General features: G+C 52.1%; 6 protein-coding genes and 1 non-coding gene across 7 annotated transcripts; 2 read left to right on the top strand and 5 right to left on the bottom strand.

Annotated features, from left to right (window-relative positions):
* Positions 1-3,296: 3,296 nt before the first annotated feature.
* Positions 3,297-4,328, top strand: KY384_002275 (uncharacterized protein; the record flags this gene model as incomplete). The annotated part of the gene is made up of 2 exons (XM_044810800.1): positions 3,297-3,599; positions 3,747-4,328. 2 exons carry the CDS (start codon positions 3,297-3,299, stop codon positions 4,326-4,328), a joined length of 885 nt encoding a protein of 294 aa, XP_044672774.1.
* A 490-nt stretch (positions 4,329-4,818) lies between these two features.
* Positions 4,819-4,890, bottom strand: KY384_002274. Its single transcript has one exon. It is a non-coding gene; the product is annotated as a tRNA-Arg (tRNA).
* Positions 4,891-5,851: 961 nt separating this feature from the next.
* On the bottom strand, positions 5,852-7,118 carry KY384_002273 (uncharacterized protein; the record flags this gene model as incomplete). The annotated part of the gene is made up of 2 exons (XM_044810799.1): positions 5,852-6,426; positions 6,530-7,118. The coding sequence occupies 2 exons, from the start codon at positions 7,116-7,118 to the stop codon at positions 5,852-5,854; spliced, it is 1,164 nt and encodes a 387-aa protein (XP_044672773.1).
* Positions 7,119-7,997: 879 nt separating this feature from the next.
* Positions 7,998-9,592, bottom strand: KY384_002272 (uncharacterized protein; the record flags this gene model as incomplete). The annotated part of the gene is made up of 4 exons (XM_044810798.1): positions 7,998-8,132; positions 8,690-8,877; positions 9,044-9,251; positions 9,392-9,592. The coding sequence occupies 4 exons, from the start codon at positions 9,590-9,592 to the stop codon at positions 7,998-8,000; spliced, it is 732 nt and encodes a 243-aa protein (XP_044672772.1).
* Positions 9,593-10,122: 530 nt separating this feature from the next.
* On the top strand, positions 10,123-10,985 carry KY384_002271 (uncharacterized protein; the record flags this gene model as incomplete). Its single annotated transcript, XM_044810797.1, has 3 exons — positions 10,123-10,203; positions 10,268-10,759; positions 10,854-10,985. The coding sequence occupies 3 exons, from the start codon at positions 10,123-10,125 to the stop codon at positions 10,983-10,985; spliced, it is 705 nt and encodes a 234-aa protein (XP_044672771.1).
* A 504-nt stretch (positions 10,986-11,489) lies between these two features.
* Positions 11,490-12,861, bottom strand: KY384_002270 (uncharacterized protein; the record flags this gene model as incomplete). The annotated part of the gene is made up of 2 exons (XM_044810796.1): positions 11,490-12,463; positions 12,582-12,861. The coding sequence occupies 2 exons, from the start codon at positions 12,859-12,861 to the stop codon at positions 11,490-11,492; spliced, it is 1,254 nt and encodes a 417-aa protein (XP_044672770.1).
* Positions 12,862-14,180: 1,319 nt separating this feature from the next.
* Positions 14,181-15,346, bottom strand: KY384_002269 (uncharacterized protein; the record flags this gene model as incomplete). The annotated part of the gene is made up of 2 exons (XM_044810795.1): positions 14,181-14,279; positions 14,315-15,346. 2 exons carry the CDS (start codon positions 15,344-15,346, stop codon positions 14,181-14,183), a joined length of 1,131 nt encoding a protein of 376 aa, XP_044672769.1.
* Positions 15,347-15,662: the final 316 nt, after the last annotated feature.

Raw genomic sequence — 15,662 nt, 5'->3', positions numbered from 1 at the left:
CTTGCCAACTCCACTACATTCTCCATCTACCCTAAAATGCGATCATCTACTCTATATTTCACGAAGTCGCAGTCGAACCCGCCGCCCCTGTTACAAGCGGAAACGTAACATTCGGCCCAATCGCATCCTCTGCACTCGTGCTATTCTTATAATACCGGTACCCATCCCCATTATTCGGAAACCTCACCGTATTCATGAAAGAAAACGTATCCCAAATAAATATCCCCACGGCCTTCCGATCCCCAACCTGCGCCCACGTGGTCGGAATCATGAAGTTGGCCTCCCCCTCCCCCTTACCCTCAACATCAAACTTCTCCAAACACTGCAACCTCGCCGCCCTCCCCGTATCCAACAGTTTCTCATACGTCGCAATATCCGTCTTTGAGAACACAGTGCGTGCCACATCCGCCAAGCCAGGCAGCTCCTCGGGATTAAAGGCCGCCAGCTCAATGACAGCGACGGTGCAGGTCCCGACGCCCCAGCGCTGCGGGGTGGGGGCGACGGAGAGGGTGGTGACGGAGTGTTCGCCGGGGGCGAGGAACTCGAAGGATTCGCTCAGGTGGACCCAGGTTTCGTCCCAGAAGACGCGTAGGGCGGCGTCGCAGTCGCGCGCGTCGAAGTATTGTGTTATCCATGAGTTGCGGGCGACGCAGTGGACATCTGGGTCGATGGTTAAGGGGGATGAGGTGGTGTTGGTTAGGGGCGCTGCGGAGATGAGGGGGGGAAGGGCAACGGCGATGAAGGTGAGGGATTGGAGGGTAGGTAGTCGCATCTTTAGTGATGGTCTGGTAGGGTGAGATCTAGGTGCAGTCTTGATACTTCTACTTTTTAGGACCTTCGTGGTCCATCCGGAAGTGTTGATGAGACTCCAACCTAAAAGTCAGGTCTGCTGCGACGTGGAAGGTGTTCAAACTGCGGCGATGTTTTTGAATACCGCGCATAACATCGCAGTTTCCAGCTCGTGGGGAAGTGGATCCTAAGAGATCGCGGGGAGATGTCTCACAAACATTGGAGATCTGGCGGTCGCAAAAGTGGAGCGCATGTTTATAGTGAGCCGAAATGCCTCGAGGTCTCAAACATTCGCATGGAGTGACTCGTAGCAATTGCATTGTCGTACGCTCTCTCCAGAACATCCAACATTCCAAGGCGTGCAATGCTCGTTTTCCTTGAAGAGATGGATCTTGGTCACACAACATGTCTCACTGTACGAAGGGAATGATATTCCATGGACACCGTCTCCTGTGAAAATCAGCTTTTCAGGCTCACAATTTGTTTACAGACCAGCTAAAATTATCGCGAAATGGTCAAACCTTCTTATCTTTATTCAGACTTCAAGGGTTACAACTGACAGTGACATGGACGAAGGCAGCCGAATCGCAAAAGTCTAAGACACCAACAGCCCCTCTCTGAAGAGAATATGCTTCGTCGCTATGATGCGTTTTGAGAGGAAGACTGGGGAGCGCACAAGCGTGCATTGTTTCTGGTTGTGATTGATTACACGTTGGATTGGCAGGTTGTTCCTCCTGCGCCTAGTGGAGCCAGCAGCCAAGGGCATGACTGGGTCAGCACCACCGGCACGACAAATAGCATTTCTGCCACAGAACACGGACAGGTCTTGATGCCGGAGATTGATGAGACCTAGCCAAGTTGAACACTAAGTGTGCTTTCGAGGAAAGCGCGCCCGTTGCCAGGAAGGCGGTCATTCAGTCAATAGCGAGCAACATCCAGAGTCACAGTCATAGTCATCGTGCCGTCACGAGACAGACAAGAAGATCGAAACCCAGATCGTCAACGATACTGATGACAGAAAGATTTTGCAAATCGTTTCGTGCTGAGAGACACTCCGAAAGAGGATCTTTTCGCACGTTCTCCAGCGAAGAAGAAGTTCTAGACTCTTTGGAGACTCACAAGATGGTGCACCAGTGACGAAAAAGGGTTTTCTGAAGTCGGTGAGCGACATTCAACGATGTGATGAGATGGCGATAAGGCCGTTGAGAAATCGTTTCACCTCATGGTCCAACAGAGGTTCTGGTCAAGGGACGCCGTCGAAATCTCAGGCGATGAACTTGTGGCTAGAGTCCACCAGCTCGTATACCATCACGTCCAAGGTACTTCATGGCCGCCGAATCTAGCTTCTCGCGTCGGCCTGTAGTAGACACAAGGCTCGAGCTCGCAATCGTGGTTCATAGCAGACTTCATTACCTTGCTTGAAGGCCCGCGTGACCTAGAGGCAGGAGAGATTCAAGAGTCGAGGTAGGTCGGTCAGTGCTAGTGAGCTGTTGGAGGGACCAAATATGCCTGATTCTGCAGGTGCTTCCAAGCTGCGCCAACAAGTCCAAAGTCAGAAACTGAAGGGCTCAGCTTCAGGATACCGATCAAGCTGGCCATGTCAGCAATATGACCCAACTCTGCTTGGGGAATCCTTATCTTGATATACTTACAGCGTTGGTCTGCCTTGTCGGTCTTGGCTGGCTAAATGCAGCAGCTAGGGAAGGAGACTAACAGCAATGAGGGCGATCAATTTCAACGCTGCAAGGCCTCCCGGCCAATCATCGGCTGCCAAGACCTGCGACTCCGGCTTGGCATGTCCCTCCCGCCCCAAGCTGATATCAGGACTCGCCCCCCGCCTCGGCACGCACCGGCTATCCACATCTCCCCCCAACATCCCCCTTTTACTTTCTGCTTCATTCTTCTTTGCATATGCGGGTGGGAAGCCACCAGTACCTTGTCTATGATAAGCATTCTCACGTACATCGTGGATCCAACCGTACCTCTAAACGCTTTAAGCAGGTTATAACCAACACGCGAACGCTGAACAACGACGAGCGTCTTGGCTCTTCGAAATGAGTAGGCAGTAACCCCCTAGCTTCAGGGACCACGCCGGCACCAACGCCTCGAGACTAGGCCATCAGAAACAAGCGACCAATACTAGCCTTCTATCACTCCTATTGGGCAGACACCAATTAAGCTGCCAGACCAATGGTACGGAGAGAAACCTGGATACAGCAGTCGAGCTGTACATTGTTCAATCTATCTCTTCACCATGGCGCTCAGGCCCGGGACGTCACGACGGCCGTCAACTTCTCTTGACTGCAACCATCCCACTCATTGGTGCCCTGATGCTCAATAAGGAAAGTCGGACCATCGCCTGGCATGAGGAACCTGCGAACCATGAGATTGCAGAATGCATATAAAACAGTGCATGATCTCCATCAGAGACATGTTCCTCATCCGCTCGATTCACAGTCCAAAATTCCAAGCGCAGACCCAGCCCAGCCTAAAGGTCCAACAACATCATGCGTCTCATCACAGCAGCTCTCACCGCTCTTCAGGCAGCCTCAGCGCTGGCCGCTGTTGCCGAGCCTGTCGAGCCTCGCGACCTCCTAAGCCCTCTCGAGCCACGTGCCCCAGCAGGCCGCAAATGCGGTTCCACCGATCCCCCAGCAGAGCTCGTAGCGCAGGCTGAATCATTCCACGCAAACGCACAAAGCCTACAGGCCGCAGCAGCTCACGCACCTATCGTGATCAACACTTACTTCCACGTCGTGACGAGCACCACGAAAGTAGGCCGCTACACGCAAACGCAGTTGAACAATCAGGTACAGTCTCCCACCTCCACTTCCCCACGCACAGAAGAAGAGGAGCTGTAACCCAACGTACATCTCCCATTCCCTCGCCTCCCTACTACTCCTCGCTCTTTCCCTCTTCCCCCTGTCTTCACAAACTCAACTAACAACCCAACCCAGCTCACCTACATGAACAACGCCTACGGCTCGCACGGCATAACCTACAAGCTCATCTCCTCCGACTTCACAACAAACAACCAATGGGCGACCGGGAACTACGACTCGCAAATGAAGCCCGCCCTGCGCAAAGGCACCTACAGCAGCCTAAACGTCTACTTCCTCTCCGACCTTGGCGGCGGCCTCCTCGGAATCTGCAACTTCCCGACCAACGCCCCCGTCGGCTCATCCGCATTCAACCAAGACGGCTGCGATGTCCTCGCCGACTCCATCCCCGGCGGATCCGCCACGAACTTCAACCTCGGTGGCACGGCAGCACACGAAGTTGGGCATTGGCATGGGCTGTTCCACGTGTTCCAGGGCAGTGCGTGTTCCGGGGCTGGGGACAGTGTAGCGGACACACCTCTCCAGAAATCGCCAACTTCAGGTTGTCCGGCATCTTCTGACACCTGCCCGAATCAGGCCGGGCTAGACAGCATCCACAACTACATGGACTACAGCGATGATAGGTGCTATAACCAGTTCACGGCCGGGCAGGAGACGAGGATGTTCCAGATGTGGGATATGTATCGGGCTGGCAAATAGGCCCCTCAACCCCGTTCGTTGGAAGACGAAAGGGGCTTTTTATGGTTTATATATTCATTTTGGACATCCGCCAGGGTCGGGTTGAGCTGGGATAGGGTTGACTTAGGTTGGATTGGGTCGCGGGGGAGGATGAATATAAATAGCATAGCTGGCATAAATGACCTTGATCACGTGAAATGCATATACCTCTTCTATTACCAATAGATACCAATAAGTCCAAGAAGAAAGAACCTAAATACCTATTCCCACACTTACACCCGCCCCACCCACCATCTCCCCAATTTAGACATCCCTTATGATTTCACCACCGATGCGCGCTAGCTGGCTGGCTGGCTGGCTGGCTGGCTTGTCAGCATTAACATGTAACCTCTGGAAAGTTGCACAGCGCCCCCCCCCCTCCCTGCTCATACTCTCCCAACCTCCTCTCGCCTTCTTCCTCCCCTCCCGGAATCTTCAAAAACCAAAAATTCAACTATGTCATAAAGTACATTGAACCTGCACGGGATCGAACCGTGAATCTCTTGATTCGTAGTCAAGCGCCTTGCCATTGGGCCACAGGTCCTCAAGATCAAGAGTGATCATTATTACGGTTATATACAATATTTTCCCCATCATTGATCAGGTTTTCCTCTCGAAGCATCATCCACGAGTTCACAATTGTATATCAGTTGCGCAACTATTGTTGTATAAGACTGCACCCCCGCCCCCCAGAGCCCCCCTACGCGCTTTGAGATCGATATAGTGGCTAAACTCTATGAATGCCTAAAAGCGATTTGTGATGGGGGGACACATCTTGCGAGATACCAGGACAGAAATACTAGGAAAATTACGGTGAAGGGATCTAACTATTCGCAGCGCTCAGTCGAAGCACGGCCTCTTTCTTTTGACTAACCTAGTCAGGTTGAAAAATATCTATGCTTACAGCGCACCCTTTTCCTTCTCTTGTCTCTCCTATCCCCCCTTGCCGCCCTGTGCCATAAGGTAACAATGCACTCCGCTAAGTAAAACTCCCTATCACTTGTTATCGCACATACGCTATCCAGTTGTACACTCCTCCCCCCTTTAGCACCAACATTACCATTACCAACGCCATTACCGTACGAGCACCAGACACCTAACTCCCCATAAAACCCCCCGCGCCATTAACCACACACCTCCCTCACTCATCCTGTCGTGTATATGATACCGATCACCAGCCCCTCGTATCAAAAGCCAGTGCGTCAAAAAAGCAGCGCCAATACTCGATCGATAGATACTGTTCGTCTCGACCGCAGCCAAGTCAAGAAGCCGATTAAATGATGTCGATTACCTCCGTAAAACCGCGCGTATGTTGATGATATCGTACGTTTTCGTCACGGATAGAACCCCTTAGCCATACTCCTCGCGCGATCAAAAGAATCCGTGTCAAAAAACACCGTGGCACCTTAATTTCGCAAAAAACACAGTCAACAAAACAATCCACAAAAACTCCCCCTTCCCCCTCCCCTCCACTATCCTATCAAAAAGGGGTAAGATGGGTTTGCTCACGACGCACCTAAAAACCCCACCATATTCGGCTCCTCCACCCAGCCCGTCTGGCCCGCCAACGGCCGCCTGGGCTCAAAATACGGCTTCGAATCCAGCAAAAACGCCGAATTGATATCAATCCACAGAACCATTCGTTCCAACAAACCATCGAGGCCCAACGAGCCGAGTCCGCCGCGTCCTTGCACCATACTCCACAAGCCGCGCATATGGGTATGAAAGAGTTCCTTTTTCCCGAACATGGCTTCATAGCTGGCCATTTTTGCGACGGCGCCGATGATGGTGTCGGCCATGTAGCCACCGCCCCTCACGCCGGCGGACTCGGCGCGGGCGTTGGCGTCGCGGATTTCTTTGTTGATGGCGTTGAAAGTTGCTTGTTTTAAGTTGAGGAGAATCATCTGGATTTCGGAGCGGGGGAGGAGGTTGTTGAAGGCGGCGAAATGGGAGGCGGAGGTTAGGAGGACGATGTAGAGGGTTGAGGGCGAAGTGATGACCATGGGGAACCATTTCAGGCGGAGGATGTAAGGCGTGCCGGCGTCGAGTTCAGGGATGTTGACGGCGATGTTGGAAAGGTCTAGGGGGTTGTTAGTCAAGGGACCGGAGAGGGAAAAGGGGGAAAGGGAGGAGAGTGGAGGGGGAGGATGAAAAGGGGGAAAGGGGTTGGGGAGGCAACATACAGTGATCCACCAGCATAGGAATATACGGCTTCTCAGGGTCAGGATGCGAGATGAATGGCGCAACCCAGCCTGTGCCGGGCATTCTCGGTACGAGCGTGCTACCTGCATCGGTGCTTGGCGAACTGCTTTCTTCTGCAGAGTCGGATTGCTTGAGCGCAGGGATGGCTGCAGCTGGCGCACTGACACCCGCAGTCTCAAGTGGGTCTTTATTCTCTGTCGTCAAACTATCGCTCGACTCTTCGCGACGCATTTCTTTCACTTGGATCGTCACTCTCTCGATTTTGGTGCTGGTGGTGGTTGTGGGTGTTGGTGTCGTCAGGTCTTCGAGACCGATGAGACTCAATGGAAAGGTTGTGACGGCATTTCGCTCCTTTTTGTTGCACTTCAACTGCTGATGTTTGGTGGTGGTGTTTGCGGTCTTTTCTCCCTTTGCGCCGTCGGGGGCGTTGGCATGCGGTCCTCGAGCTGCTTGTGCGCGGACGAGCTTTCGCTTGCTCTTCGACTTGGAATCGTCGGGATTGGTGTCATTGATGAAAACGAAATTGCGTGATGGAGCGGGGATAGGCAGAGGCGATGCAGCTGTAGCCATGGTGTCGGAGTCGTCAATGGCAAGCAATTGTAATTATTCGTCGCTTCTTGTGAGATATATTCAAATGGCGTCAGTACAGATGAAAAGGATCAGGGTTGCGATAAGCTCCTTGTCAGTTGCGACAGATCTAGATCTGGGTGAGGTCTCAGATCTGGGAGAGGTCGGGAGATCTAGGAACAATCAAGATCTGGATCTGATAAGCAAGCGACGCCACCGAGTAATGCAAATTGAGCAAACGACAGTCAACAGCGTGAAATGGATGGAAGGAAAGGCATTGCCTAAATGCGATCAGGTTGAAGTGTCAACTCAGGGAAGAAGTGAAGGAGAAGTGCGCGGAAAAAGGACTTAACAGAGCTCCCATCCAGGGTCTGGCAGACCAGAACTAGAATTGGTAGCGGATGCGCCGTGCGCGGATAGTCTCCGCTAGCAGTGTTGTGAAGAGTCTCCTTTGGGTATGAGTCCAACGTTGATCGTCCGGATTTGCTCGGATGCGGTGATCCGAACGTCGTTAGTTGATGTCATTGGACAATGCCACCAGCTGCCGCGGGTAATCCTGCTGCCACTCCCGTTCTCTCCCCACGACGTGCATAACCGTGCTGCAACATCGTTGAAGATGCAGGTTCTTTGACCAGGTTCCTCTCGAACATCATTCCTTCTATTGGTTGTCTAGAGCTGATCGTCCTGTCAAAGCGGAGACCGTCTGCGGCTGACGCTTATGACCACGCGATATGTGTATCCTTTCGTCAATTGTTGCAAGGTCCCGAGGAGAAGCCTGTTGAGATATTTGCAAAGCTCCTGAGACATACAGGATGATGTGTTCATAGACCTGCCTTAGCCAGGTACATCTCACTGTAGCCGCACGGCGCAAGCCTTGTTTAGCTATTTGGAATCTTTTGTTTGAAGTTCCGCATCCATTTGACTGGCTCCATCGGTAGGGCTCGCGTATAAATGGAGCTCGAAATGAGAAGCCAGCTTTTTGCCTGATTCGGATTTCACGAGAACACCGTGTTCCTCCTAGACCTCACATGACTCGAATTGTCAAGGACGTCTGCGGTATGATTATTTAGGTGATGGCTGTCACAGGCGCATACGAATCCATTAGCGTTCTAGACAATTAAAAAACTCACTCTTAAGCCCGTAGCCTCACAGTCAGAGGCTCGTGTTGCCTAAATCATGACTCAATGTTGACCCAGCCTGAGTAGTTCTTGACAAGTGTGAGCGCATGAGGCAGGGTGTGGATCAGCACGAACAACAGCGTCAGTCAGGACGACTTGGGTACCTCGGCCGAGCGATGCGACTCTGTTGTCGATTTTGCCATCATGGGGCTCATTATTTCGATGACAGTGCGGGACATAGCAAATTACTATCCAGCACTCATAGTGCTAGTACGATAATGCAGCACTGTGTTGGATCTCCATCTAAAAACGTATTGTCAACCGTACGCCGATCAATCGCTTAAACGACTCGCTTGACCTGTTCCTATGTTAGCGACCATGCATTTTAGTTGGCCCTTCGCCACAATATTGCACAGTATTTTGATCAAATTCAAGCGTTTGCAAGGAAGCACATACCTCAAAGAATCTCTTCAGCCACCAGACTTGAAAGATGCCCTCCCCAATAAGTACCAGCAATTGAAACACACTCCACCACTTTACCCTCGCGTTCGTACTTTCAGCCGTGTTCCTATGCGTACGTTCTCTAACCACAATGTAGCTCTGCTCATCCCTGACCTGGTTGAGGAGGTTGTTTAGATCTTTCACTAGATGGACAGGTAGAGTCAGCATATGCTCGAATTAAGTTTCCATGAATGAGCTCGTGATGATTTTCGCCAATTTGCGAGTGAAGGAGACCCTCCCTCTCAAGTTGAATGCGGACCCATGTGCATAGCTTTTTGAGCATAAGAGGTAGACTTTGGGGAAACGAACCCTCTTTTTCCAATGGATCACTCGGCGCCTCACTCTCTGGCACGTAGACGATCCCATGTACATTAAAGCTGACCTCTTTCGTAGTACTCGACCAAGCTTCATTACTAAAGCAGTAGACGTGTTTACCATCTGTTTTGGCGTCGAAGCTGTGGTCGCCGGAGGAGACGCCGTGCTGGTGGACGAAATTGTAGTGGGATGGGTCTTGAATCTGCAGAATGCCTCATTAGCTTTATCCATGATGGAAGAGCCGTATGAGGAATATGATGCCTGGGGGAAGGGTGTCGAGTGCTCTGTGATAGACGCAAGCAGTCGCTTTTGCTGAAGGGCCCTGCGTTTGGGAAGACGTACCCAGAAGTCTATCTCTAGATTTCCTGATCCTCCAAACTCTCTATCGCCCACTTGAAATGTGACTGTCATCTTGTCATCTTTGTGGAGGGTTTCGTGGAAGCATTCTTTTGTGTGAGAGGCGAGGTTGATGTTATGCGCGAGGGAGGACAAAGGGAGGAAGATGGCAGCGATGAGGGCTGTTGTCCGTAACGAAGGTAGCATGGTGACCAGACGGCTGCAGTTCTGGAGAAAGCAATGGCAGGGTGGTGATTGTTGTAGGGTAATGAAATGCGTGTCCAACGAAAGTGGACAAACATTTCAGGAGAGTCGCGTCACTAAGTAACCTTCAATCAAGGACTACCTTTACACCAACACTCATTCAACCTTCACATTCACTCCACCTGAGCGCATTGAGGCCTCAGATCAAGATGAGAAGTCCATGGCATTCAGCTTGTATAGGCTGCATCATAAAAGTACTCAGCCACTAGGATATCATGTCAGTGTATGAAGATGTTGATGCTATATGCTACAGGTCATCATCGAGTCTCGGTGACGGCGGGATGCCACGACAACAATGCCTCTCTGTACAACATGGTCCATTTGCCCGATCCAGCTATCGAAGTCTCATTTCACTTGCTTCCTAGCTCTATCAGTCTCACTCGCTCAGTCTTGCTGCATTGCATGCCTTACTTTCATTTAAACCCCCTGACAACACCCTCATTTTCCTTGTCCATAATCAAATGCCAGACGCTATGACACTACTATTTCTAAACTTCGGTGGCGAGAAAGTAGGGAAGACCAAGAGTGGCGGAAAAGCGTTCGTTCGCGCAAAGGTAGCTTCACCGCCCCCCAGGCTCATCCCTATTGCACCTGATCAACGACTAATTACAATCACAGGTCACAAACAAGCCCATCACGCCCCCGCCTGTAGCTTCCTCATCCACCCCAGCGCCGACTCCAGCCGCAACCTCCGATCCACCCCCCGCGGAACCACCCCCTGCAACACCTCCCACCCCAGAAGCTCCACCCACAGAATCAGCCACAGAAACGGCACCAGGCTGGACCACCGCCCAAGACGAGACCATCATGAGGATGAAAGCAGCTGGCAAGACATGGAGAGAGATCGAAGGGGCTGTGGGCAAGACCGATCGAAACGAAGTACGACAACGATACAAAGATCTCATGGCGCAGAAACACGGTAGCGCGGGCGGCGGTGCTACTCCCAAGGATGAAGATGAAGGGGGAAAAGGAAAAGGCAAACAGCCAGAGAAGAGCGCCATGAAAGACCCGAACAAACCCAAAGACGGGGAAGTTGGCGAGGGGCCCGCGAGCACGGGCGACAGGCCAGTAATCTTCGTAGACGAGGGCGGGGAGTTGAATACTGAACAGGTACGTTCCATTCTGACCCCCTACCCCCTCTACGCCCTCTACCCCTTGACCCGCGATCGAAGGAGGATCTAACACCTCATATCTCGCACAACAGCTAGCTCAACTCTACAAAATGCACACGCGCGCCGAGCGCCGGAAATGGCTGGAGATATCGAGCCGATTCTTCGATCAGACGGGGAAGAGGCTGAGTCCTGAGTTTTTGAGGGAGACACTGGGATATCTCTGACCTTGCAGTATCGAATATGACGCGCCATGATTGATTGATGAACAAAGCGTGCCAGCTCCTTTGAACCCCCAGGTCGAGCTGGGCAAACCCAAAAGTTGAGGGGAAGGATAGGCATTTTTAGCGAGAAAGCGTGCGTGAAAAATTAATGTGCACAACACCAAAAACATCAAGACTCAAAACAACGTTTTTTCCAGTGGATGGATTGCTCTTCCATGCTCACAAGCCAAACCCTCCTCACTCATGTCACCAAGCACCAACTACTAACTCGAAACCAGCAAGAAGAATACAAGAACCTTTCACGACTTCAATTAAGACACCACAGCAGCCAACATTTGGGTTGATATCTAAAACTTTTATCTCATCTACTCATCCACACGCATCGCAAGCATTACCATCCCCTTTTTCCCTCCCCTCCCCTTCCCGTCCTCCCTTCCCCACGCCTTCCTCCCTCCCCCTTTCCTCCTCTCTCCCCTTCCCGCTCACACCCTCCATCCACCAACATCCTCAACCCCCCGTCCCCGTCCCCATCCCTACCCCCACCCACAACGCCCTGTCATGCACAGCCAAAACCCATCCCAAAACCCCAAAAACAATCAACACGGCATTCGCATGCGTAATGATGCCCCATCTCACGAACGACCTCTCCATCCACACCACCAGCCCCGCAAGGACGACCCACGACCCCAGAGGAATGTCCATCGACCTGGCTGCGCCGTTGGAGGTTGCGGGTATATCCAGGATAGTGCCCCCGCCTGCGTTCTCTGCTGGCGTGTCTTCGCTTTGATCGGTTTGGGTTGTACTCTTGTTATTGGAAGAGGAGGTGGTCGTGGTCGTCGTATTCGCTTCACTATCCACGACATAACCGTTCCCCGCCCCCAAACTCTGGCCCTCCGCCGTGCTGCCTCTCTCGTCCTCTCCGTCCGCTACCGCGGTGGGGGTTCGGGGTTTGAGATTGACGGCTTCGACGCGGGCGATATCTTTCTCCCTCTCCTCCTCCTCCTCCTCCTCCTCGCCCACCTCTTCCCCAGTCACATCTTTGTTTACAAGCCAGTCTCTTTGATGAATAGGTTGCCCATCCCTCAGCTCCACCCCGCGCTTCTTCAACCCTTCCTTACCCTCCTTACCCACACTCTCCATATTTCCCTTGCTTTCACCGCCTTTCTCGCCGTAGCTTCCTAATGCACCGAGTTTCAAGACATCATCCAAATTGGCCGGCAAACCGAAATACCCCGCCTTAGTGCACTGACCTCCCCATTGCGCGAGGAGGCGCGAGAGGCCGAGGTGGGCGTGCCAGCGAGTGGGGGAGGTGGAGGATTGTGTCGTTGTTATCAACTCGTCATCGACACCCCACGCGGTACCTTGATCATTCTCATGGCGTAGGGGTGTGGTTGATGCCGATGTTGGGGGAGTGAGGCAAGCAGCAGCAGAACAGCGCACCAGCTTCTCAAGTGCAGGGGATTTTAGATGTGCGCATGTACCTATCAGAAATAGATCGTGTCAGCTTCAACAATGAAGAGGTGTGTGGGTATGACGGTGATAAGCGCCGATGAGATGGGGCAGGCGTACAGTCAAGCATATCATCACCACACCTCACACCAAATAACTCGATACAACCCTTTAGGCATGGAACGTGCGTTCGCAGCTGCGTCAATGACATTGGCTCGGCTGCTCGATCTGCCGGCACTGTATCTGCCACCGGATTCATTTCTTCCAGGGGTTCGAAGTGGACTTGTCGGCCATCTTTGAGCGTCACCCATGTCGAGGGTGCTGAAGGGAGGGGAGAGGCGAGAGATGGCGTGGGCGTCAGTGTGAGTGCGGAGAGTGCGAGGATGAGAATTGGGGGGATGGAGGGGAGGAGGCGACGGGTAGTGAGCATAGCGACGTGTGGTTTGTTGAACTGAGTTAGTGGTGATTAGCTGTGGGAGGAGGGATGGTGAGGGTTTTTCATGTGGTGGTCGGTGAGAGCGTTGTAAGGAGAGACGTGTGGGACGAAAAGTAATAAATCTTTAGTGTCATGGACGTGATGAGGGCGGGGAAGGCGCGTCCTATTTGTCATTTGCTGTTGCTGTGTTGTGTTGGCGAGCATAGTGGGGTACAGAGTTGCGACTGTGGCAATCCTTCATTTAAATGTTGGCAAATTGTCAGATTTCAGAAGTCCTGCTTCACACGTGAATTAGAAAGCGGCAATGAAGGGTGCCCACATCTGCTCCCAGTGGAGTCAACATGAGATCCATCCTAAAGCAACAGTGAAGAGACGCGTTTCATCGCAAGAAAAAGTAAGTCAAAGAATGGTGGTATCACGAAAGCGACGCCAAATTTCAAGGCAACTGTTTTTAGAAAATACGATTTTCTTTTGATTAAAGTATTGACAAAACAATCTCCTCTTGGAGAAAGGGTATCTAGAGTAAGCAAATATAGACAAGCAAAGCAAACATTTATCATACAGACCGTTCGTTTCTTTTCCATCGCTCCGACCATTTTCGTTAGATGTAGCCGCCTTCACTGCGAGCGAAAGGTAACCATTGAATGCCGTTGTGGTCCAGGTTCTGTGTTCCCTTACCACCATTCATGACGCCTGTCGAGTTGTGGTCAATCTCGACGTGTGAATGAAGGCTCCATAGATAGCCTGTCACATGATCCCGCGTGCAAGAAAACGCGATTGATGTGACATTATAGTGCAGGCATTATTGTGCAGGCTTCTGTGATCGTAATTTCAATCCCCTTTCTCAGCCTCGATGTCGTCTTCTCCTCCTCGTTTCGCGTGTCGTCGTCTCTTCGCTTGGTGGGGAGCTGTGTTTGGCATCTTCGCTCCTCCGTGGGCTCCTCTGAGCCTCCTCGCTTTCCTTGGGGCTCCTCCGACTGCGTTCACCTTTCGATGAGCTCTTCTTGCTCTCATCACTCTTGCGTGGACTCCTGCCAACTGATGTCTCGGTAGGGGGGCTTCTCTTAGTCTCATCACTCGAACGCGCGCTATGCCTCCTCCGTTCAGCTTGTGGTGGGCTCTTCTTAGACTCGTCGCTTTTGGATGAACTCCTCCTTCTGAACCACCCACCCAAGCCACCCGAAGGTGGACTTCGCTTCGGTTCTTCCCTCTTGGGTGGGCTTGTTTTGGGACTCCGCCTCGCCTGGGGGCTCTTCTCAGGCTCTGTAGCCTTTGGCGGACTCTTCCTCCTCGGTGAAGTCCTCCTTGGCGAGCTATCCTTTGGTGGACTTCTCCTTGGCGGACTCCTTCTCCTTGGCGAGCTCCTCCTTGGCGAGCTGCTCTTTGGTGGGCTTCTCCTTGGCGAGCTCCTCCTAGTATTGTCTTTCTTCCCAGGACTTCTCTTCACTTCCTCGCGCTTGGGTGGACTCTTCTCCCTCTTAGCAGTAGGCCTTGGTGTATTTGCACTCGGAGGTCTTGAGGTACTTGTAGGTCTCGTTGTACTTGCAGGCCTCGGTGTACTCGCACCCGTAGTCACTGTACTTTTACTACCTGTGCTTGAACTTCCAGCCCCTCTCGTGTTGAGGCCCCTCTTCATCATCTTGCCCAAGATCACGACCATTTCCGCCGAGTCTTCAAACATCTCGTCATCAATTGTTTCATTTGCATTGTACACGTCCCTAATTGCTGCTTGAGCTACCTTTCTGCTGGCTTCACCGTCATGTAGGCAGTCGTACAGATACGCTGAGTACTCCGTCTTCACTGACAGGCGAATGGGATGTGAGCCGAAGAGGTGCGCGTCTGCGATCTCTGAAGCATACGAGAAATAGGAGGAGGCATCGGGGATGTAATTTCGAGCTGGGAGTAGGAAGGTAGCTGATGGCTTAGGTATTGAGACAGGTGTGAGACCTGGAGGCATCGGGCGACTGGATCCGCGCCCATTTGGGGGTGGCGAGCGACGCAATGAGGATCGATCAGATTGCTTGCTGCTTCCTGTACCTCTCCCTTCCCCTGCAAATGCTGGAATAGCTGCTACGTGGATTGATGGTTGATTGTGAAAGAGGACGAAGATGTGGTAGAAGGACGCGCGGAGCTTGTGTATCAACACGCGTATTTCCCAAGAATTCTTTTTCCCATCGACAACTGGTATAATGTATTGCTCGAGCAAGATGAGGCCTTCACGAGCCAAAAAGATGATGTGATGATAGAGTTGGAGGGATTTCGTATCGCGTGTTGTGTCCAATCGTCGGAGTCGACGCGCTCGAATGAGCTTTTTGGAGAGGAGTACCGAGATGCCAAGCACCTGGTATAGAGGTTGAGCGTCATAGGGGTCTCTTCGCTCAATGATCCTCGCGTAGCGGCCCAGGTACTTTTGATCGACCTCTGATGAGGCCATCAACGAGCGGAAGCCGAAGCGGGCGAGCTCCTGGAAGAAGACCATTGTCAGCAAAAGGCGGTGGGGGTTTGTGGCGGGTGGATGAATGGACGCAAAAATGTTTATGATGAAGAATATTTGCCATTGGTGTAGTTTGGCTGTTTATGGTGGTGGAGTGTAAAAAGTAGTGAAAGCGTTATCGGTTATCTGAAACGGGGAGGTACGATGAAGAAATCACAGCTTACCGTTTACCGCGCGCCTTTTTCACCACAGATGCACAGCTATTTCTGGTTGGCGGATAATTCTGATAGGGTCTGCTGCGATGGATTGTCGAGGTCGTGGTTGTATGTATTTTACCCCGTACCGCCTCCTTCATCGTCGC

Source organism: Bacidia gigantensis (genome assembly GCF_019456465.1).
Source record: "Bacidia gigantensis strain McMullin 20006 chromosome Unknown contig_134, whole genome shotgun sequence".
NCBI classification, from domain to species: Eukaryota; Fungi; Ascomycota; class Lecanoromycetes; order Lecanorales; family Ramalinaceae; genus Bacidia; species Bacidia gigantensis.
Note: the sequence above shows the minus strand (reverse complement) of the source record. Positions and strands in the feature narration are given on the sequence as shown.